The sequence below is a fragment of the Biomphalaria glabrata genome, chromosome 13 (genome assembly GCF_947242115.1).
Source record: "Biomphalaria glabrata chromosome 13, xgBioGlab47.1, whole genome shotgun sequence".
NCBI classification, from domain to species: Eukaryota; Metazoa; Mollusca; class Gastropoda; family Planorbidae; genus Biomphalaria; species Biomphalaria glabrata.
In genome coordinates, this window is record NC_074723.1 from 6,438,460 (window position 1) to 6,460,899 (window position 22,440).

Genomic DNA, 22,440 nt, shown 5'->3' on the forward strand with positions numbered 1-22,440 from the left:
AAGACTTATTTCATGTGCAGTTGTTTTTTTTTTTTATTGTACAAAATCACCAAAAAATAAAAAGTACATAAAAGTAGAACCAAAAATAAAAACAAAAAATTGAGTCCAATCTAAGATAAGATATTGACATGTACCTTATAAGATGTTGACTTGTACCTTATCTTAGCAAATGTAGACAAAATAATAAATAAAAGCACAAACAGTTTCTTCTGGAGACCAATAGTCTCCATATAGATAATATATACAAGTCTCAATACAGACATGATTACATAATATAGCTTTGTTACCATGGAAACAGCTAGGAAAGAAATTGCCAACTTTGAAATAACCTACAGGGAACACAAAGGAGATACTGAATAAAAAGGTTGGGAACTAAATACAGCAACAGAATCAAAGCCAACGCCCACACATCGGTGACCAGTCACAGCTCTGGCTTGAGTTATTGGCCCTAACAGAATTTAGATTAAGAACAGACTTTCATGAGATGTGTGACAAATGATCTAGGCTGGGGAGGCTGTCCCAGTTTAGGCTGACATCACAAGTGCCACTATGCCACAGCTATGTGACAGGTGCTACCATGCTACACCTGGAATCCAATTCAATATCACAAAAGTCATACTTTGTCTGCACTTCAGCCTCTGAGCTGGTGACTTGTTTAAACAAAAGTCAAACAGTCAACTCAGAACATTGACTATACAAATAGAAAACAAAATTAGCCATATGTGTATACAAGAATATACATAAACATTCATAAGATAGATATAGACAATATTTGTTTGTATAGACCTATCATATTCATATTTGAATAATAACAGATGCATGATGGGAACAACAAATGCATGATTGGAATAACAAGATGATACACATCAGCCAATTTATAAACAAAGTTCTAATAGAATTTTCCTTTCTGTTTAGTACATAAGAATGCTCATTACAAACAAAGGAACTGACAAAATTAGTTGAAATAAATATTTCAAAACAATTCACAAATGCAGAAAATCATGTGAAGTACCATAAAGTAAAAAAAAAAATTATCATACAATATTTCATCAACTTGGCTAAACCAATAACTGTAATTTATTAGCACGGTATGCATATAAACTCACAGCATTGCTGAGTGTGAGTCCTTATTAGATTGTGATTAGCATGATGAAGCAATAACAATTCAAGTCTTCTATTGGAGCCTCATAGAGGGAACACAATCAATTCAAAACAAAATGGACAACCGGAGGAAAAAAAAAAGACATTGTCCACCAGTAGTTGACTCTTCAAGCTAGTTCAATAGTACAGGTGATGTTAAAACACATAGTGTTCGCAGGTCTTACACCTGTCATTATGCAATCACTTGACAGGACAAGGACAAAAATGAACATCAAATATTTTTATAGGATGGAAACAAAAATTTCTTGTTTAGAAAATGTCATGGCTCTTGGCTAAGAAAAAACAACAACATAAGAACACCCCAAGAAGCAAAATACAAACAACCCCAAAAATGTTTTGAGATGACAAATTTGTTTTATTTTTTCCAACACAGTTTGGTGCTTTAACTATTCTCTAGTCGCCTTTGGCAAACATAGTGTATACAAAAGGTTCTTAGTGTTTAATAACATTATGAACAGATGTGTAAGGACAAGGTTTGAGTATAGATTAGGCTTTGTCTAGGCCAGTTACTCTCTTTTATCATTATGTTACATTTGCAATTCAAAGATTTTCAAACAAAATATATAATATTGGAAGAATTAATTTTTTTCAAATGTGTTCTTCAATACTAGACTCAAGTCTTAAAAAAAAAATGAAATTGACTTCTTTTTTTTAGACTACTAGCACCACAAGTGACCACAGTGATGGCCTTGAGAACATTTAAAGGAATGAAAATGAAAACACATAATTCAAGCAACCAAATTGATCCCACATTTTATGATTGAACACGTAATGACTGAAAATCATAAGAACAATATTTAAAAAAAACTCTCTTTGATGTTAAGGTAATTGAACAAAAAATGTTTTTGATTCTCCATATAGAACGGGTTCACATTTGGCATACCCACACCTAGCATGATGATGGGTTTTCCAATAAGGATTATTAGACTATCAAGTTTGCGATGTGAACTCAATGTGATTTCTCACGATTCAAACATAAATCTAATAGATCAAAAAATATACATGGTTGGCAGCCAGGAGATTACACACAAAAAAAATCACAGTTGAATACAAAGTGAAAAAAAAAAAAAAAAAAAAACAACAACAACAAAAGACAGTCACATGATCTGAGTTACCATTCTATGTAGAGATGCAATGAACAAAAACAAAATATAAAAAAAAAAATTTGGCCTGTTTTGTTTGTTTGTTACATGTAAAGCAATTTTGTCCATAATACTTCTTATATAAGGTTGACCTATATACATAACAGAGACTAACCAGCTGCTGTAGATGGGGAGTGTACTCACAGGGGGGGTGGGACAACTAGGAGGATGTGTCCACATTGTAGAGGGGAAGATTACTAGACTAACATGTCAGTGGTTGCTGCCACCTAGGGTGTATATATACATGTATATATAATAAATATAAGAAATGTATATTATAATAATATGTATATGTATAAGCAACCAGTAATAAACCAATATGTACAAACAACTATTTTTTGTTTTAACAGACACTACATGGTACATTAACACAATGACTACAGCAGAACAAAGAACTAAACAAAATTGTTGAAACACATAAGTTGTATCTGTCCTGCCAAAAACTGTGTTCTCCAGTGGTCAACTGTTTGATTATGTGCACTTCCTTAAAGCACTGGATACACCAAATGACCAGTCTCACAGAAACAATACAATTATGTACTGTGCACGTTTTGCACACAACATATTTAATGTTTTACAAGTTTTGTAGTTCACCCCTGGAAATGGAGCCTGAAATCTGTCCCACTTGAACACCTGGCAGTAATCAGTCAAAGGGTCAATGGATTAATGAGGTAGGTGACCTGATGAACCAAACCTTTCCCTTTCCATTGCAATATGTCTTTGAACTAGAGCTTCATGGGCCGCAGCTTGAGCATGTAACTGGAAAAGAGAAACCATTTTGTTCATTCATAAAGACATTATAATACTACTACATTATTACCAATAATTGAAATATTAATTTAATCTCTTAACTAGTTATCTTTCTTTAAATGCATTCCAGAACCACCAGAGATTACCGAAAATAATCAAAATAGAAAGAGTCCTATGATTTCAGTATCTATAGACTATATTAAGGCTTCAAAAAACCTTCCCTTTCTATTAGACTACATGTACCTAGGGATTACATTTTATATACTTTTAGTAGACAAAATATGAATTCAGTGAATTTGTTAATAAATGATAACACTTTACAATCAATAAAAAAACAAACATAATAATGTCAGAAAAGAAAAACACAAAAACAAACAGAGAGGAGAGAGAGAGAGAAAGAAGAGAGTATTTGGGTTAATTTTACCCGGATTGCTTTTTAAATGCATTTAATTAAAAAAAAAAAAGATGTATATGACTTGAATTCAGTCAAGGCCTCCTCAAGCCAATATAATAACTACTGTGCCAGGAAAGTGTAAATAAGACTAAAAGATTTTATAGTTATCTATTGCTAGTTTCTAAATTTTATGCAACACTTAGTAGAAAGGGGACTAATTCAACTAACTTATACCACCACATCAGTCAAGTACAACTTCTTTCCATTTTTCATTACCTAACAAAATAATTAATAATCAATAGTCAATTAACCACAAGATCTGAAAGGGGAACTTTAATTTTTTTATTTTTTTTTTTAAACAATTAACTAATTATTGTATTTAAAAAAATGTATTCTTGTTTTGTCATGTACAAGAAATTATTGAGAAAAATTTCAACTTAACCCTAGAATGAGTGTAGGAGAAATAAGGTGTACAGGTGACAAACTTTTGAATAGTCAGACAGAATGTGTTGTAGTGGGATACAATGCAAGCAAGCGACCGTGTATTTGTACAGATAATATTTGAGACCAAAAAGGACCAAAACAAACCTGCTGAGCCAGAGCTGGGTCTAAGAAAGGCCCCCCTCGACTGTACAACTCTCTTTGAAGAAGTTCCTCCCTGTTGTTAGCTGCAGCTAGGAGTGGATGGGGCACTCCTGAAGGTAACACTGACAATGGGTTGTTAGCTCCCCCTGGAACACTGGCTCCAGGTCCAGCAGCCAATGGGTCGGCACCTGTTAAAAAAGATAACATTTCTATCAATTTTTTTTTTAAAGTGCATGAATTTCAGTCATAATTATAAGAAAAATACTTTTAAATCATTCAGAATGTTATTGTGCTAAACGGCCAAACTACAAAAGCATATTTTATTGTGTTCTCTACAACATTTTTTAAAGCCCAGTCTAATATAAAAAATGTAATGATTAAATAATTAAACTCAGTCTAAAGATACAAATATTTAATGATTTCATTTCTTATTGTACTGTGATAAAGTTCTGCACTTCAAACAAATATTTTTTTTTTCTGTTCCATTCTGAATGAGATAAAGCTTAATTATAGCTACTGGTAAATGTAATAAAACTTAATGAAACCACAACAAGACAAGCTTCGTCTTCTACACATGAATACAGAAGTCTATTCATATCACCCACATTTTATATCATGAACAAAGTGCCACCCCAACACAAGGTTTAAAAAAATCCAATATGAAAAGACTTCAAGCAACAAGTCCAGATTTAAATATAGTATCCTATATATGTAAATATATTAATAATAGTAACATGAATACAAGAAATATAAATCTTGGAGTGTGCACTATGATAAGAAAATAATTGTCAACACCAATATTGATTTAAGTAAATTGCATGACCATTTGGTTAACACTTGCAGAATGAATGAGTTTACTTTTTATTTAAAGAAATGTGACTCCCATGGAGGAAAAAATAATAATCACGAAACACTTTGAAATAAAATTTAGAAATTAGAAAACAAAAAATTAGACAAAGAAAAAAAAAGCAAGAAGAATTCTATCTACTCACAAACAAGCTTTAGGTGGAAAAACCAAATACAACAAAATAAAAATGATAAAAGAAACAGAGCAGCACAACAGATCTACAATTACTGTCAACAAAATATAACAAAAATAAAAACAACAACATACATTTTAAACAAAATGAAAAAAAAAAACAAAAAAACTCAAGCAAATTTGAAATAGTGTAAAGACTGGGGGGAGGTGGTGTATACAACTGGGAGAAAAAAAAATAGGGTGAAAGGTCAATCTTCTGAGAAACTGGTCAAGACTTACGAGAGAACTGATATATCAAATGGTTGGGGTCAATGATAGGACGGCTCTCCGGCTTTGTGCGGAGGTAACACTCGTTGACCACCCTCTGCATGAAAACATGCTGCTCACTAGTAAGGCGTTGTGAGTAATATTGGTATACCATTCGACTGGACAGGTGCTCAGTGGAGGAGTTGGCGCTGGCGGAACTAGCAGCAGCACCATCTGCAACGACAAGGGGGCACATGTCAATATTGCTGGAAACTTTAGAAAGGGGAGGGGGGTAATACGCTGAATCCGCCAGCTGCCCCACAAGTGGACAGCATCAAGGGTCCTACAACTGATCAAGTTAAATAATTATACAATTATTAAGTTCAGCACAGCATGTAAACACAGAAATGATCAACTTGATGACCTTCCACGGGAACACACTCAAAAAGGCCCTGAAGATGAAGGTAATTTGAGAAATACATGGGTCTTCAGACATTTTCTGAAACAAAATTTTCCATTTCTATTTGACACCAAAAAAAAAAAAATAGATATCATTAATGAAAAAAGCTTGGTCTGTAATTTATTTCTAGTATAATTAGTCCAAGTAAATACATTAATGACAGAATTCATCAGAAAAATATAACAGACAAAATGTATTTGATTCAGAACAAAAATTTAACCCCTTCAGAAATAATTTTTTATTGGACAAAAAGCTAGAAAACTACTCGTAGGCTAGCAAGTGATCACTAAGGAACCCTAAAGCACTCCAAGATTTATTCTTCTGTTTCAGATGTTGGTGACTAAGTTACCTGGTCCAGCAGTCAGATGGTGAGGGTACAGGTGGGCAGCATGAGCGGCAAGCGGTAAGGGGAATGCTGGCGGTGCTAATCCATGAGCCTGGGCGTGGGCCACAGCCTGGGCATGGGCCACCTCTTGTTGGTGGAGGTGCAGATGTGTATGTGAGTGGGCATGTGTGTGGGTGTGGGCATGCTGAGTGGCTGCTGCTGCTCCAGCTAACTGCAGTCGAGCCACTGGATCGTTGGCAAGGGCAGTGAATCGCTCCCGGTCTCGCTCCCGCTCAGCAGCCTGCCGTTCTGCAGCTTGACGTTCTTGGGACAGGCGTTCAACAGCACTAGCATAAGACATTTCAGCCAATTGAGGAAGGCTGACTGTTATTCCTGCTTTTTATTATACAAATAAATATTTAACAGACAATTATTTTAAAGCATTACGAAAAAATAAATTCAATAAAACATTTGAAAACTTAAAGCATTTTTTTCCTAGATAATGTATAAGTTGTTAAATAATACAACATAATTGTATTGTTAAAAAAAAGTAGGATACATAAAAAAGATTTAACCCACCTAATCTGTCTAGCTTCTCTCTTTCTCTAGCCAATAAATCACTTGCTAGGCTAACAGGAGGGTAGACCCCAGGAAGATGTGAGCCTGCTCCACTTGGTCCTGCATGTGGTATAAGGTGACCTGCTGTGCCTGGAGGAAACACCATGCGCCGCTGCAAGTCTAGCCAGTTGGGATCAGTCAGTTGATTGGCAGCTCCTGGTGGCAGGAGGCGGTCCAAACCTAAATAAGGGAGGAGTAAATGTTCCATCTCTATATGGGGTTGGAGCACATGCAAAAAGACAAAAAGAAAAATTGCATTTAACCAGACAGAAGAGACTATGTGGCAAAGTGATGAAGATATGACCAATGATGCCTCAGGATGACAGCCCAGAAACCAAGAAAGAGGTAACAAGATAAAAGACTTCTTCTAATAAGAAAAAAGTTTCTGTAGTTACGAAAAAAAAAAAAAGGTTAAAAAAGGAGAGCTCACCAGGTTTTAGCTCCATGTCCTGTTTCATCTTCTCTCGCAACTCAAGGTCACGGAGTTCACGCTCTCGCATTTCTCGTTCTCTGGCATCCCTTTCCCTCTTGTCTCTCTCCAACTCCATCTCCAGACGCTCCCTGGACCCAGGAGGGAACATGCCCAATCTGTAGCCCATCAATGGGTCCATCTGAGGGTGGTGGGCCAGACCAGGAATAGTATACGGGCTTCTCAGATCCTGACCAGTGAAACGTAAAGATGGCCAACCATCTTCTAAACCTTCCCTTGCTGTGCAAGAAATTTGTGATTTTTTTAACTTATTGTACATTTCATTTCAAAATTAATTTAGTATTATTAGTATTATTAATTTAGTAGTCAACCTTACATACATGCATAATTAATCTTTTTAGAAATTATTTAAATAATAATTAAAAAAAAAAAAACATGATTAAAACTTACCATAGACATGGGGCCTAGCATACTCGTGAAGCTGTCGCAGGGCAGGTGTGTCAGCAAATGGTCTAGGTGTATGGCGCTCTTGAAAACCACCACCTCCAACACTCATGCCATGAGGATTGCCACTGCTGCTACCACTGCTGCTGGATGACTTCTGACCTTCGGATGCAGATAAAGCTCTAGGCGGAGTTTCCACTCTTTTCTGCTCCAAAGATAAATTATCTAAATTTAACCACAGCACAAAATCAACTTGATCAATTATAAATTCCTGAATCCTCTAGAATTTGAAATGAAGATCCTCTGTTTACCCCTAAGTAGTTTTCCATTAAGCCATCATGTATCCAAAATGTTTTCTGTCAATATTGCTTTTTATTTGTTTCACAATTGTCTCATCAAGAAGTTCAAAACCCTGATTTTGACATTAACTACAAGACATTGTGGGCAAACAGGGAATATATTGCTATTCAGGGAAAGCACATGATTATCTATCTACCCCTAATAACAAGTGATACTATATAAAGTGTGAATTAATGATAATACATATATACAATGTGTAGGGCCATTTACTCTAGGTTTTTTTCCCATGAGAACAGTAAAAGAGAGATTAAAATGTTTTCACATGAACACACATTTCATGGGCAAACAAGGCAATGCCATACTGAAATCATCCAACTTTTCCTGTATGTTGATGGCAAACATGACCCTCAGTATTCAAAGAAATTTCAATGAAGTTTTATTCCTATTATATAATTTCAGTAGCATAGCAAATATATAGTTATCTAGGTGACCTGACAAAATAGCGAGGGTTTGAGTTTTTTGGCACATCGGCACACTTTAGGGCATGTCGTGCCCGTCAACTTCTCTATGATGTGTATAAAAGTACAGAATTTATGTAAATGAACCAGCATTCTTCTTCTTCGTTCCCATTGTTATGTTGGAGTGTTCAGATGAGTAGACCAATACATGAGATGAACTGCGCAGTGGTTTCCAAATCAGGGAGCTCTCCATATAGTTTCCTTTCTATTGGGGTGATTTGGGGCCAATGTCTTATACGGGCCTCTTGGTAAAGAGAGCAGTTTTGGAGGACGTGGTCTGCATTCTCTGGTGATACTCCACATGGGCAGATTTCACTGGTTCCAATTTTGAGTTTCCGGTATATGTGTTATGAACCAGCATATTTGTTAAGATCTCTATCTTCTTGAAGTTTAATAGCTCTAGAAGTATGCCATATTTGAAGATAAAGAGAGTACATACAATTTTATCTCATTCTACTAAAAATAACGATTTTAAAATGTGCTAACCCTGCTCAATGGCTAGGCATGATGATGATGTGTGTGTTACACATGTGTGTCATAATCTAAATAGAAATCTTGTGTTGTAAGGAATTTTTATTACTATTAGGAGAACAACTTTATTGGTGGCCAAAGACGAAACCGCAGAGTGACTCAAGATTTGCTATAGCATTATGGAATGCTAAAGATAATAATAATAATAATAATCTTTATTGTCTGTAAGGAAATAGTCTTACAAATCGTGTACAGGACAATCTACTAAGAACTAGTTAATTCAGTGGAGGGATGGCACCATGCATTTCAGCTGTCTATTGATGGTCATCACTCCAATGTCTACAAGTTAATCTCTCACTTCCTCAGAGAACAGGAGAACACTGAGAACAAGATTCTGAGGTACAATGCTGGAGAATGAAGTAAAGCTGCAAGCAAGACAAAGTACCTCCAACTTGACAGACGTCTTACAGCTATATTGCACATGTACGGAAACAAGTCAGTTATGGAATTTCTATGTGACATTTCCTACAATTTAACTTTGTGAAAGTTAGTGTGTGTGTGTATATATAAATCTGACACCTAGGCTATCTTTGCCTGTTTTCAAAGTACACTTTTGGAATCTAAATAAATGATATATTTTGAAATTATTCATTTTAGCTTATTATAGTTTTTGCTTACTGTTTGCATATTTATGTTTTAAGATATCTAAAGTGTTTCCTGGAAAACGAGTGAAAAATAATGATAACATTAAAACAACTATTTGGCATGATATTTTCAAATATATCTAAAGCATTTTTTTCAAAATGACTGAACTATATTTTTTTGGCGCTATTTTGATGGGGTACCAGTTATCTAACAAACTTGACACAATATTGTGATTTGATTGCCTCCTGGCAGCAAGTGCACTCCTGTAGACTGCAATTCTTCTGTATAGATGTACTAGAAATAAAATTCCAATGCTAGGCCTTTAGATCTAGACTAAGAAGACGATGGGCATAATGTTCCTGAACATTGAATGAATAGGGCCTACATGCTGATATACAATAGACATATAGTCTGTTCAAGAGAATTATTTTCTCGACCTCCAGCCAAATTTAGATTCATTTCTTTTAATTAATAATTTGAAAAATTAGATAGGTTGAACTAATGGCCAACGAGCTATAATTATTTTCTCAACAATATACATCAATTATCAAATTTCTAGGAAAATCTTTTAAGCTGTTTTCAAGATCTGTATCCATGTTTTTTTTAGCCCAACCAGAAAGTTCCAGGTTCCATGAAGGTACGAGATCAATAGAGGTATTGTAAAAAGGGTGTAGACATCAGAATCTTGTCAAATGGAGTGCAACCCTGATACAGAACAAGTCATATAACAGGAATATGAAGAAATTCCCAAGGATCACTTAGAAGATGACACCTCAATACATGGAGTGACATAAACACATAAGTGTCTTAACCATTAATGGACCTTCAACAAAAACGTGGCATAAGAGCCACTGCTTCAACCTTCTCAATGGCCCTAGGGTTTTACAGAGACAACCAGTTGATAGAACCTATAACTGAAATTTTAATTCCAGCACTACATCTCAGAACTAAGTGGCAACATGCTTATAGGAATGAGCCAAGTACTAACAATTTCTGTGCTCACCTTTTCTTCCTTCATTGCAGAAGACTGAGATGGCTTCCTACTTCTCTCCTCCCTTTTCTTAGCCAAACTAGAGTCGGACAAAGGCCTGAATATAAAGTCTGTACGTGTGCACTGATTCCTGTCTCCTCTATCAAAGATCTTCACAAAGCTAGAGACAAACAAAAAATAAATTATTTCAGCATTCAAATGTACAGATTATTTTAGTTAGAATGCTAACACCCAATCTAAAATAAATTATTCCAGTTTCAAATGTACAGATTATTTTAGTTAGAATGCTAACACCTAATCTAAAATAAATGATTAAGAATGAAGCAAACAGATAGCCTGAAAATTTATCTTTCAAAAAAAGCTAATTAATTAATTAATATGTGAGACATTTTAAAAACCAAAGAAACCTATTAGTGAATTTATATGAGACATTTTAGAAACCAATTGGTGGATTTATATGAGACAATTTTTGGAAACCAATTGATGGGAAAAACTGAGTGCAATGAGGGGATCAAACATTATGAAGCACAAAAAAATAATTTTCTTACATTATTCAATAGACCAAACAGTAACTATACAACACAGAAAAATATTACACAGCTCAAACCAAACTATTTAACAACCTAGGCGACAAGATCCTACTTTATCTTTTAGAATTTAATAACACAGCACATTGGCTCTAACACAACTCTAGGTTTTCAAAATGGAATTTCAATGTAGATATTTTATCTAATCATATATAATACAGACGTTACTTCAAAAAAGATGGTGATTACGTGTCATGCATTTAGTCATGCATATTAACCAATGACCTAAATTCTGTCAGTCACTGGTTTTCATGGTTGGCTCAGGCAACCCATTCCATGCTCTAATAGAGCTAGGGAAGAAGGAGCATTTGTACAAATTTGTCCTAGCATATGGAACGAGGAATGTGCCTTTATCTTTGTGTTTTTCCAAGTATTTCATTAGATTTTGTTTTTGTATTTGAAGATTATGGTTCAATGTTTTATGTATAATTGCAAATTTTTTTATACCCATTTGTATAACTCCTAACAAATCTATTTTTTTCTGAACTAATAATTGATAACATCAATAAGATTTGAGTGAAATGTTAATTTTAAATGGAAAGATTAAATATGAAAGTGATGTTAAAACTTAGAATAGAGTAAGAACAAAGCATATAAAACACTTACATTGCATTCTTGCTCTTGTAAATTTCTCTATTGCATGGAGTGGGTGTGGGGCCTGGTGTCAAGGATCCACCTCTGATACCATCATCCTCATCTTCATCCACATCAATTTCATCCACATTGATGGGCTCCTTTTTTATCACATTTTCCATGTCCGGCATAGACCTGGACATTGGGTGGTGACCAGAGTCTGACATGTGGGATTGGGAAGGATGCAAGGTGGAGGCCATGTGTGACTGGTCAGCTGAGAGGTGGGGTTGGGGCACCTGAAGCACAGAGCTGACCGAATGATGAGAGAGGCCCACAGAGGAAGACGTGGCCAATGTGTGGTGGGAGTAAGGCTGGAATGCTGCTGGCAATGACCGGGGGTCATCTTTGTGAAGCTGTGATCCAGGAGGTGGATTTAGACCTCCAGCTAATCCTATAGCTCTTGACTCCTGCAAAACACTTAGATTGTCCAGTCTGCTATCCAGTCTCGAGTCCCGATGTAACACTGATGGGGGCAGACTGTCTGGGCGGTGAGGGGACTGTTGCAGGCCCCTGTGACTGTCTTTGGAGTATGGATCTGGCTTAGACAGGTCTTCAGACTTGATTATAGAATCCCTAGGGTCGATGACTGTGAGAGGGGGTGGTGGGAGTGGAGCAGAGGAGGAGAGACTAGGTTGGGAATAGCTGTGCGGCAGCTTCCCAGGGTTTTCTGGGTGTGGTCGATGAAGGTGATGTGACGATGACCCAGTTGACAAATCTGATGCCTTCTCAGATGGCTTCAATGGGGGAGGTGGTGAATGCGGCTCTTTTTTGATAGGTACCAAACTTGGCACAGGTGGGGGCTGATGAGGGTTCCCTACTACAGCTGATGGCACAGCCATACCCATAGGTGGATGCAGATGTGGCAGGTGTGCTGCCCCTGGATGGGGCCCAAAGTAGTATGGGTGGTGATAAGAGAATGGCACTGAGCCTGGAGGTGGTGGCAGGAAAGCCGGTACAATAGGCTTCTTATCCTGCTCCTCATTTGGATCCTGCATTCTGCTGAGTGAATGATTGAAGTTTATGCTACTAGAGTTGTTACTAGTGGAGATGACTGTAGACCTACTGGTCAGAGGCGACGATGATATAACAGTATCCACAGAAGAAGGGGCTGTAGTAGTTTTTGGGGTAGCAGTTGTCACTGTGCTTAAATTGGGCACAGACAGTTCGGTTTGTGGGATGAATGTCCCAGTGGATGATGCCCGACTGAGTGGTGGTGTGGGAACCACAAGTGGGGAAGATAGATTGCACGTAGATGGCGCTACTAGGCTGCCCTGACTGCCGCTGGTCAGTGCTCCGAGGTTGGTTATATTTACTGGGGCAGTGATGCCTGGTTTAAACACAGGCAGTGGAGATGAATGTCTCACTGGGCGATGGTGGGTGTTTCCACCAGAAGGAGTCACTGAGGCTGGTGGTGTGGGTGTGGTGGACGCAGAGACAAGATTTCCTTGTCCAAGGCTAGCAGTCTGCGATGGCAATGCTTGAGTCACCACAGACGTCTGGACAAATGGCTGGAACTGCTGTGTTGTCTGCAGTGTGGGCACTGTCTGTAAAACAGGCTGGGGTTTGGTGACAGTCACCTGGACTGGTGTTGATACTGGAGGTAATGTATTGATGGCAGGTGTCACTGACGGTAGGACAGTCTCAGGTGATGTAACTGGTTTGTTGTTAGGAGAACCAGGTGTGGGCACAACCTGAAGTGTTCCTGGTGTTGGTGGCTGAGGCTGTAGTGGTTTGAAGCCTCTCTCTACAGAACTTGGGCTGGAAGGTCGAGAGCTACTACTTAACTCCTCCTGATAGTAAAAAAAAAGAGAAAGAGTTAAGAAAATAAATGCACTTTTAAAAAAATAACAGTTAAGTTAACATTTCTTAACTTTTTTTTGTTCATTAAAAGCATTCCACAAACCTGGATATTATCGTCTGAATCAGCCTCGTTTCCAAGATCCTCTGTACCTGATACAGAACTACTCTCAGTCCCAGACTCTGACTCTGATCTGTCCTGAAGAACAAAAAAAAAAAGACACCAAAAAATGTACAAAATTTTCTCTTAGTGGGCACCTACGTAATGTGTCATCATTTACAGCATAAAGAAGTGAAACTTTTAAAGTAAACAAACCTTCTTTTTCTTGCTGACTCTGGCACCGTTATCTTCAGTATTCAATTTTCTTTTCTTTGTTTTACCAGAACTGGAATCTTTGTTCTTCTGTGAAACAGGAAATAATTACATCTTTCATTCATTTTTAAACAATTGAACATATTTTAGAATAAAAAAAATGCACTGAGATCAATTTTTTTGCCCATTTTATATTTAGTATAAAAACACTTAAGTGTTAATGATGTATTAAATACATTCTGAAGCACTGATGTGCAAAGCAGGCTGTTTTGGCATTTTACATTATAAATCCTCATTTTATTTGGCTTTTAAAAAGAATGATACATATCTAATTCCCACTAAACAGTCTCCCAAGACTGACCTGGCTTGACTTTCTGATTTCTTTGTCAGCTGTGGGGATGGTTGGTGATTTTCTGGCACCTTTATTGTTATTGGTTGTTTGGGGAGTCGTGTTTGTGGACTGGGCGGTTTCCACGTCCGGACTGCTTACGCTATTGATTTCTTTCTTCTTTCCGTTTGTTGATGACTAGAGAGATGAAAATATGAAGAAAATATGATGTCACATGAGTTGGAGAAGGCAATATGAAACACAGGTGTTAACAGTTAATTATTTAAAGTTTACTTTAAAGTGAAGGTTATTCTGAATAAAAGATTCTAAACATTTATTGATTTCATTATCAATTACCATGAATTTATTTAGTCTGGTCCCATTGGCAGAAGCCACTAAAAATGACATAGTGTTAGTGAATTGGTCTGACATAGCTAGATGAATTTCAAACCCTTAGTGAAAATTCTGGTTGTCTTGTTACTAGCCCAAGCTGATCAATAGCAAAATGTTCCCAAATGAAACCAATGTCTATTAGTGTTGTCTCTAAAGAGATCAACATCAATTGCAAGGTACAACCCAATCTATCATATTAACATACTAAAACTAAAAAGAAAAGCTTGCGACATTACAACCCTATACAAGTTAAGCAAGCAAGACAAAATAACTTTCAAACCATGTCTGGCTTTGTCAAAGAATTTTTTTTGTATCCAATTAACATGTGGTCAAACAGAATACTCACTGTATTATTACTGCGACGTGTGCGCATATTGTGCTTAGAGGGGGTGCTTTCCTCGTCCTCTGGGACGGGGTTGAAGTATTGGTCTGGGCTTGTGCTGGGGGGTGGTGAGTCTACTCCCGATTCCTCCCCATACTTCTTGTAGGACAGGCGACATTTTGTACACAAAACTCCTCCTTCTTTAACATTGTGCCAGTCTTTGGAGCCTGGGGGAAAAAAAACAACACCATAATAACAAATCAACAACTTGACTTTTAAGACTTTATCAAAATTTAACAACATAGGTTTTATCAACAAATTATAACATAAGCTTTATTGACAAAAAACTATTGAAAAAATGTGTATAGAGAAATCCAGAATTTTCATTGCACTCACTTGTGGTGAAACAACGCTGACACCTGCTGGCTACATCACGACTTGCATCACTTTCCTCAGACTCTTCACCTGCTGACTCACTGCCAGTGCTGACTGTGAACAGAATATGGGGACAAGTGACTAAATGAGTACACACAAGAATTAAGGAGCAGACAAAAGAGAAAACAAAAGCAGCAATGCCAGGCTTCACCAAAGTTAACATTTTGATAAGTAAAGGCTGTGATATCAGATGATATGTGATGTATTGATATCAGACTATATGTAATGTAATAATATAAGATGATATGTATTATCAGATGATATGTGATGTATTGATATTGATATCAGACTATATGTGATGTATTGATATCAGACTATATGATGTATTAGTACAAGACTATATGTGATGTATTGAGATTGATATCAGGCAATATATGATGTATTGATAGCAGACTATAAGTGATGTATTGATATAATAAGACTATATATATATGATGTACCGGAGTCATGCAATATGTGATGTAATGATATTAATTATACAAAATGAGAAGTAGAGACTGCCTTGACCAGGCCTGTGATCATATAGATAAACAACTATTTGATTAAAATTTACTCCAGCCAACCGCTAAAATGTTGGTGTTGTAGTGGATGAGTGATAAAGAGTTTGGTTTCCCCAAGGGGACTTTAAATCTCAGTGAAGACTAGGATTTTGAATTTCCAGATTTTTAGGCTGCCCCTGAGTCAACCTGACATTAGTTAGGGAAAAAGAAAAAGGAGGTTGGTTGCTGTGCTGGTCATGACAGCTTCATCAAAACTGGGTTATAGAAACAGATGACTTTTACATAAATTTATACCATTTGAAAAACAAAATACCTGTATAGGATCTAGACTATTCACAATTGAACTAGAAAAATCAGCTGATAAGAATAACTGTGCCATATAGTATTGGTTTATTTAGGGCAATTTAAGTGTGAGTGTGTAGCATGGATAGACTGCTAGAATAGCTCAGGACTGACTGACAACTAACTGGGCAAATTTTCTGTATAGTTTTAAGTTTAACAGCTAACTTTAATTTGCTATTCCACTTGTTCTTTCAGTGAAACTGAAAGTTAAACCAGGTGACAAGACCACAGAGATGGAGAAACCTTCAGCACCAGAAGAAGAGAGAAACATAGGTGTGAAGAAGAAACACAAAGAAAATAAGAGATATAAAGACAGAAGCAAATAAGCGCTCTTTCCAAATGCTTGTTACTAATACTATTTGCAATGTCTTTGATTCTTAAGTTTTAGGATGAGTGCAGTAACTCACAGTTGGGACCTGCATATTTTACCCACCTCTGATTGCAGACAAAGCTATTGTCCACCAGATGTCTAGGCTTGCTACTAGAAGATACAGAGAAAGAAACGTGAGAGCAGGAGGACAATGACTAAAGGACATTTGTTGAATTATCTCATACTTTTCACATCACAGACACTTTAGTGGATATGTTTCACACTAGTCACTCACTAGTGATTTCAGTCATAATAAACAAACACATGGTTCCTGGCCCCCCTTCAGATACAACCACCCAGGATGTTCAGAGCAGGGAGGTAAGCAAGGATGTTTACACAAAATTTGGCATCTCAGTGTTGGTGATTGCCATCTACAAAGGGAGACAATGAGAATCCTGATCACATGAGTGGCTTATTTATCTTGTAGGCCAAAGTAAGCCAAACACTTGAGTAAATATAACCCCTCATTTTTTTTCTTGCAGCCAACTTGGCAACACATTCATCTAGTACAAATAAAGCACGGGATTTTATTGCCAGGGATGTGCAAGGAAGTCGTTTTAAATCAGGGTAAGAATAAATGCTCTCTAAACACGTGGCCTACTTGTCAGGATATTCAACAACAAAAAAAATGTGACATGAAAGGCTGTCAGTCCCTGCTCGGTGCACTATCTAGAATTGAAACTTTCCACAAGGATTAAAACCGATCATAAAAAGACAGTCTAGACTCGCCGTCTACCTCAAGCGATGAATAATAAACACGGAACTCGAGATAGCGCACTGGGTGATAGCGTTAATAATTGAACAGCAGCGGACAATTCACTGCAACACATTCTCGCGAGTTGTTGTTTTTTTCCTACTACGACCAGCACAGAGAGTCATTCAACACACTTCAGTGTGTAGGAGAAAGTCCTAATGCGAATTAAGCTTATAATATAAATCTAGATGTAGCTCGTTGAGATAGCTTTTTTTTAATAAAGATATCTAAAGAATAAGTCAACTTTGTATACATAGAATACAGTGCTCCATCTCTTCACCATGTGATAGTTCCAACACACTGGTCAAGGGCCACATTACCCCATAAAAAGTCGACTCCGATGGAACTCCGCCACTGCAGCTTTATGATGCACTGTGTCAAGAAGTTTCGAAAGGGAGGGGGTGAGGGTATCACCACCGGATGTGGCCGGGCATGACCTAACATATAAGACTACATGCCATGTATGTGTAAGGCTCAGCATGTCGACTGTTAGAACAAGGAATGCAATTAATTCTAAGATGCGAATGAACATGTCAGTATATCAAGGGAAGGGGTTGGTGTGGAGAGTGGAATGCGAGACGCCATGTGAAGAAACAATACTACGGCGCTATCGGACGGCATCGCTAGACGAGCTTCTGAAAAGGTCGCCGGCGATTCTAACACCGGGGCAGTGTGCAATGTGTCGGACTGAGATCTAGATGGTTTTCTTTGTCTTCACTGATACTAAGGTCTGCTATCCCGGGCGGGTGGAGCGAAGGCCACATTTTTCACGCAAGTCAGTGCCAAGTGCCAGACAATCAGACGTGCGCTAACGTCACACACAATCATCTCGGGACACACGATGCGCCTGTGTACAAAAAAACTTTTGAACATGCGAAGTAGTCTACGATTACATTCTTTGAATGTCTTCGACTGAAATTCTATCTTTACAGTTCTCCAAACGAGGGCAGTCACGTGTGACCACGACGAGACAATGTGAGATTTTGCTTTTCAAAGTCTCTTGATGTTCCCATTAAGACATGTATCAAGATGAGAAACAATTTAGAGCTAATTAACAAACTGACCGTTTCAAGTTTGAATGCCAATAAAGTTTTCGATTTTCAGGACGACCTACATCCATGTTCCAAGACACGTAAAAAAAAGACATGCAGCTCTCACCCCTAACCCGTACGTTATAGAAACGGATACGGTTTACATAATTTGTCCCAACCACCGCTCAGTTTTTAAATTCTCTAATAGGGTTTCAGAATGAACTAGAACAAAGTCTAGGAAAGGCCACATACAAACTAACAAATTGTTACCCTATGCAAGACAGCAGTGGTTCGCCCCCAGTTGTCCAGTAAGGTGACCAAGCATATCGACATCTCAGACCTATCGATCGACCTCCTCGGTTTAGAATCAGGCAGTGAGGATCCTACGGGTCAAGTGTCAATATTTTTTCAAAGGCGCCAATGGGGAAATGGACGCATACAAACGTTGTGACGAGCAAACAATGGAATCATTTACGAAAAACCAACACGCGATGGGACGGCAAAAGAATAAGTTATTAAAAGAGGGCCTCTAAGCTCCATGTCGACAACAGATGAAACTGGACACAAGAGATTTGTTGGATGTCTGAAAAGACCAAAGACAAAAAAAAATGCACACAAATCAAAATGAATATATGATAGATTCTGATGCATGCAACCATAGAGATATTCCTATTTTGACTCGACACCGATTTAATTATAACACAAGACCGAGCTCACTAGAAAGACACAAGAAAAATCCTTTAGGTTCTACAATGTTAGCATAAATAAAAAGCACAACAACAGCAGTAAGCAAGTGCAGCTCAGTCTAATCTGTATTACTAACATAATGTCCAGTGTACCGATTAGAGAAAAAGATGAGTATGTTGTCGGAGAGATGTGGTGGCAATCCCTTTTCGGCGACACCTAAGTTTCCAGCACGCGAGTTATGTCCCGCATCACTGCTAAACGCACCGTGGACAGATTCTTTGAAGGGTCTGATAGCACGGTGTAACAGGCAGGCTATAGCCCGCGAGCTGTAGGGTCACTAAAACATTCACCTGTATTACAGTATTTACGTCTACAAATGCACGCTGACCACTCCACTACAATCCACTAATGGAAGACATAGTTAAAGCACAACAGTTCAGAATGTTCAGACACGTGGCTTTGTGCCCTAGTAAAGAAAAGAGTCACTAAATATTCGGAAATATAAACACGTAGCTGATGATGACATCCCATCTCTCATTTGACTTGAGCTACGTCACACACAAACAGTGTGGTGAGCGTGACCGAATTTAGACTTGATAAAATCCTAACCTACTTGAGATATTTGGGCTCTTTGTAATTAGCTAAAAAAAACATTTTGCCATTGCTCTTTCTTTAAAATATCACCTAAAAACCAAGCAAGTGGGCCCATTAAGCTAAAGCTTGTGTTGCCTATAAAGGTAAATTCAGCACTGATGGCGAGCACAGAGAGCTTCATCGTTAGTGTTTTGTTTTTAAATTATATTGAGCTGCGAGTTAATACCATACACGTAATGCATGATCATGTGCCTTGTTACTGGCTTACATACAAGGAAAGGTATTTCTAATGCACTTTCCCCAGTTAGGATGTTTTAAAGCCAACAGCCAAAGCTACACAAATAGCTAGAGAAACAAACTATAGACCATACATTAAACTGGTTCTAACAGCAGTACCTCAGTGTTAGAGCTGCTTCTAGATGACAAATAGCCAGACAATACAACGGTACCCACTGGGCCTAAACGTTCTATTAACAGGCACACATCAAGTGACTTGTTCAATGAAAACCACGCCGACACTAAAACCTCACTCTGTTACCGGGACGGAAGTGCCGCGGGACCACGTAGTCGATGAGACGTATCACTTCACTACCACCTGAGAGCCTTTGTCACAAACTGAGCACTGAATCGAGGGTGGAACACATTTAAGTGCCTTTTGTTCTGACTGAAATGATTTTTTTTAAAAATGGAAACCCCCTTTCCTCCCTCTCATAAATAAAGGGTTTTTTTTTTACACATCAGAGAGGAAAAATGGATATTGAGAAAAAACAACAACATTGAATCATCCAGAACTTGATATTAAATACACGTGCCAGTTGATATGAAAAAATATTTAAAAAATAATTAATATAAAGAAGCAGAAAAATGATGAAGGATGACTCATCCCAAAAGATATGGAACTAGAGATGCCATTCTGAGTATTAGGTTCATCCTCAAATAAATCTAAGACTAAGAATGATTTATTGATCCTGATTGGACATGTATTGTGATTACAAGGGCTCAATTAAAAACAACATTCGACACAAAATAAAACAGAAACATTCTACAGAGCGCTGGTACAGCCGAACAGAGTAAAGAACAAACGAGTTTTTGTACTGTGATCTTATTTCATTGAAACATGGTAGTGTAGTGAGTGTGTTTTTGATACTCTCTTCATAAGACTGTCCAAGCGGCGCAACAATTTAAATGACGCGTTGCCTTGCCAACAATTTATTGCATGCTAGCAGATTTTAAATTGTCGCACAGTAAAAAATAAAATAAAATACCAAGATGTTTCGTAGTTTAAAGTTGGTTGTATAACAAAGTTATACACAACGGTCTTCTCAGGAGAGCTTGCTGTCTATAAAATCTTGAAGTTTTCGAGATCTAGACGTTTAATGTGTACACATCTTACAGATGTAGATGCTTCATACATGCTTCCGTGGTCATATCAAGTTTGAGGTTGTTTTTTTTTAATATAGTTTTTGGCATATCGGCACACTTTAGGCCATGTCGTGCCCTAATCCCTAAAAGGGTTCATATCAAGACTTTTTGGACTAAGCCAGACTAGTCTAGTTGATCAAAATAACTGAAAGAATAAAGTTATTTATTGTCTTTAGCTAATACACTGTTTTGAAAATACGAACATTTTAACTTTGCTGGACAGTGAATTTAGCAATGACCTAGAGCACGAGGTCAGAGACAAGAGATGCTGTTTCCCAGAACTCAATGATAACCCTAGCCTAGTGTAGGGGAATCCTACATTCATTTTCTGCACGTGCGTCTTGACGACCAGCTCAAGCCAGCCTGGACAGCTTAGTGACAACACTGGACAGGCCAGTGGACAAGAGTTCGTAGGATATTTAATCTAATAAGACCACGGCCAACTGCTCTGTAAGGGGAGGATGGGTTCAGTTTCAATCGACATGGGCTACCGCAACACACACACACACACACCAGGCCAGCGTACAGCAATACTTTTGTTGGTATTCAAATGTAAGCAGAAAAATGAAGTAAAAACATTGAAATAAAACAGTGAGTGTAACATTTGAAGCTGCTGATGAGTTATTTTAATTTTAAAATAAGGGAAAAAATCATTGGTAAACTTAGAGGAAACTGTCACATTTTAAGTGTATGTTTTCATAGTTTGAATTATTCTCCTTGGCAAGGGAGTTAATATTGTACAGTTGAGAATCATGTCATGTGTTATTGAGTAAATGTAAAGAGATTGTTACTTCGGATTATAGTATAGATTGTTTACTAAGGGAAAAAATCATTGGTAAACTTAGAGGAAACTGTCACATTTTAAGTGTATGTTTTCATAGTTTGAATTATTCTCCTTGGCAAGGGAGTTAATATTGTACAGTTGAGAATCATGTCATGTGTTATTGAGTAAATGTAAAGAGATTGTTACTTCGGATTATAGTATAGATTGTTTACTATTCAAGTTTAATGCAATCTTACTAGTTGACATTCAGAAATGTTCTGACACATAACTTAGTGAGAAAAGAAAGAAAGAAAGAAACTGTGATTGTCTGATCTATAGAACTGAATGAAAATGGTAATCTACAATGTAAAAGTTTGGTGTGCCATAGAAATCAGATCAAGACAAGTACAGTCTCATAGCTTTGCATTGAACAGTTGAAGTTGTATGAAGTCAGATGTTCAAAATTACATTGACTGTGGTCAAGCCAGACTTTTGGCCATGCCATTTCAACAAAGACATATAAGGAGAAAGAAATGACCTTTCTGTACATCAACTTCAAATATCTCAACATTCTATTCGTGTATCTGGACAGGTAAAGACTAGTGTTCATTAATGTACCAGATTAAAAGCAAATAGTCTGTCAAGTAAAGTAGAGTGCTAGCACTTTAGAAGGCTTTCATGATAAGCCAAGATTAAGTAGAGTATTAGCA

The 22,440-nt window shown here is 37.3% G+C and overlaps 1 protein-coding gene across 7 annotated transcripts in view; it reads right to left on the minus strand.

Annotated features, from left to right (window-relative positions):
• Positions 1-15: 15 nt before the first annotated feature.
• The window catches only part of LOC106072847 (arginine-glutamic acid dipeptide repeats protein-like), a 204,825-nt gene continuing 182,400 nt past the window's right edge, over positions 16-22,440 (minus strand). For 4 of the 7 annotated variants that reach the window (XM_056008933.1, XM_056008934.1, XM_056008935.1 and 1 more), the window contains 13 exons: positions 15,229-15,321; positions 14,857-15,059; positions 14,151-14,315; positions 13,793-13,879; positions 13,583-13,675; positions 11,653-13,469; positions 10,472-10,619; positions 7,541-7,739; positions 7,091-7,369; positions 6,622-6,870; positions 6,067-6,438; positions 4,036-4,220; positions 16-3,062 (listed from right to left, as the gene is read on the minus strand). In XM_056008933.1, the coding sequence (XP_055864908.1) occupies positions 2,967-3,062; positions 4,036-4,220; positions 6,067-6,438; positions 6,622-6,870; positions 7,091-7,369; positions 7,541-7,739; positions 10,472-10,619; positions 11,653-13,469; positions 13,583-13,675; positions 13,793-13,879; positions 14,151-14,315; positions 14,857-15,059; positions 15,229-15,321 (3,986 nt within the window). In that variant the 3' untranslated portion in view covers positions 16-2,966. Of the gene's footprint in view, positions 3,063-4,035; positions 4,221-5,290; positions 5,492-6,066; positions 6,439-6,621; positions 6,871-7,090; positions 7,370-7,540; positions 7,740-10,471; positions 10,620-11,652; positions 13,470-13,582; positions 13,676-13,792; positions 13,880-14,150; positions 14,316-14,856; positions 15,060-15,228; positions 15,322-22,440 lie in introns of all 7 variants that reach the window. The other 3 variants (XM_056008937.1, XM_056008938.1, XM_056008936.1) reach the window with 3 other exon arrangements.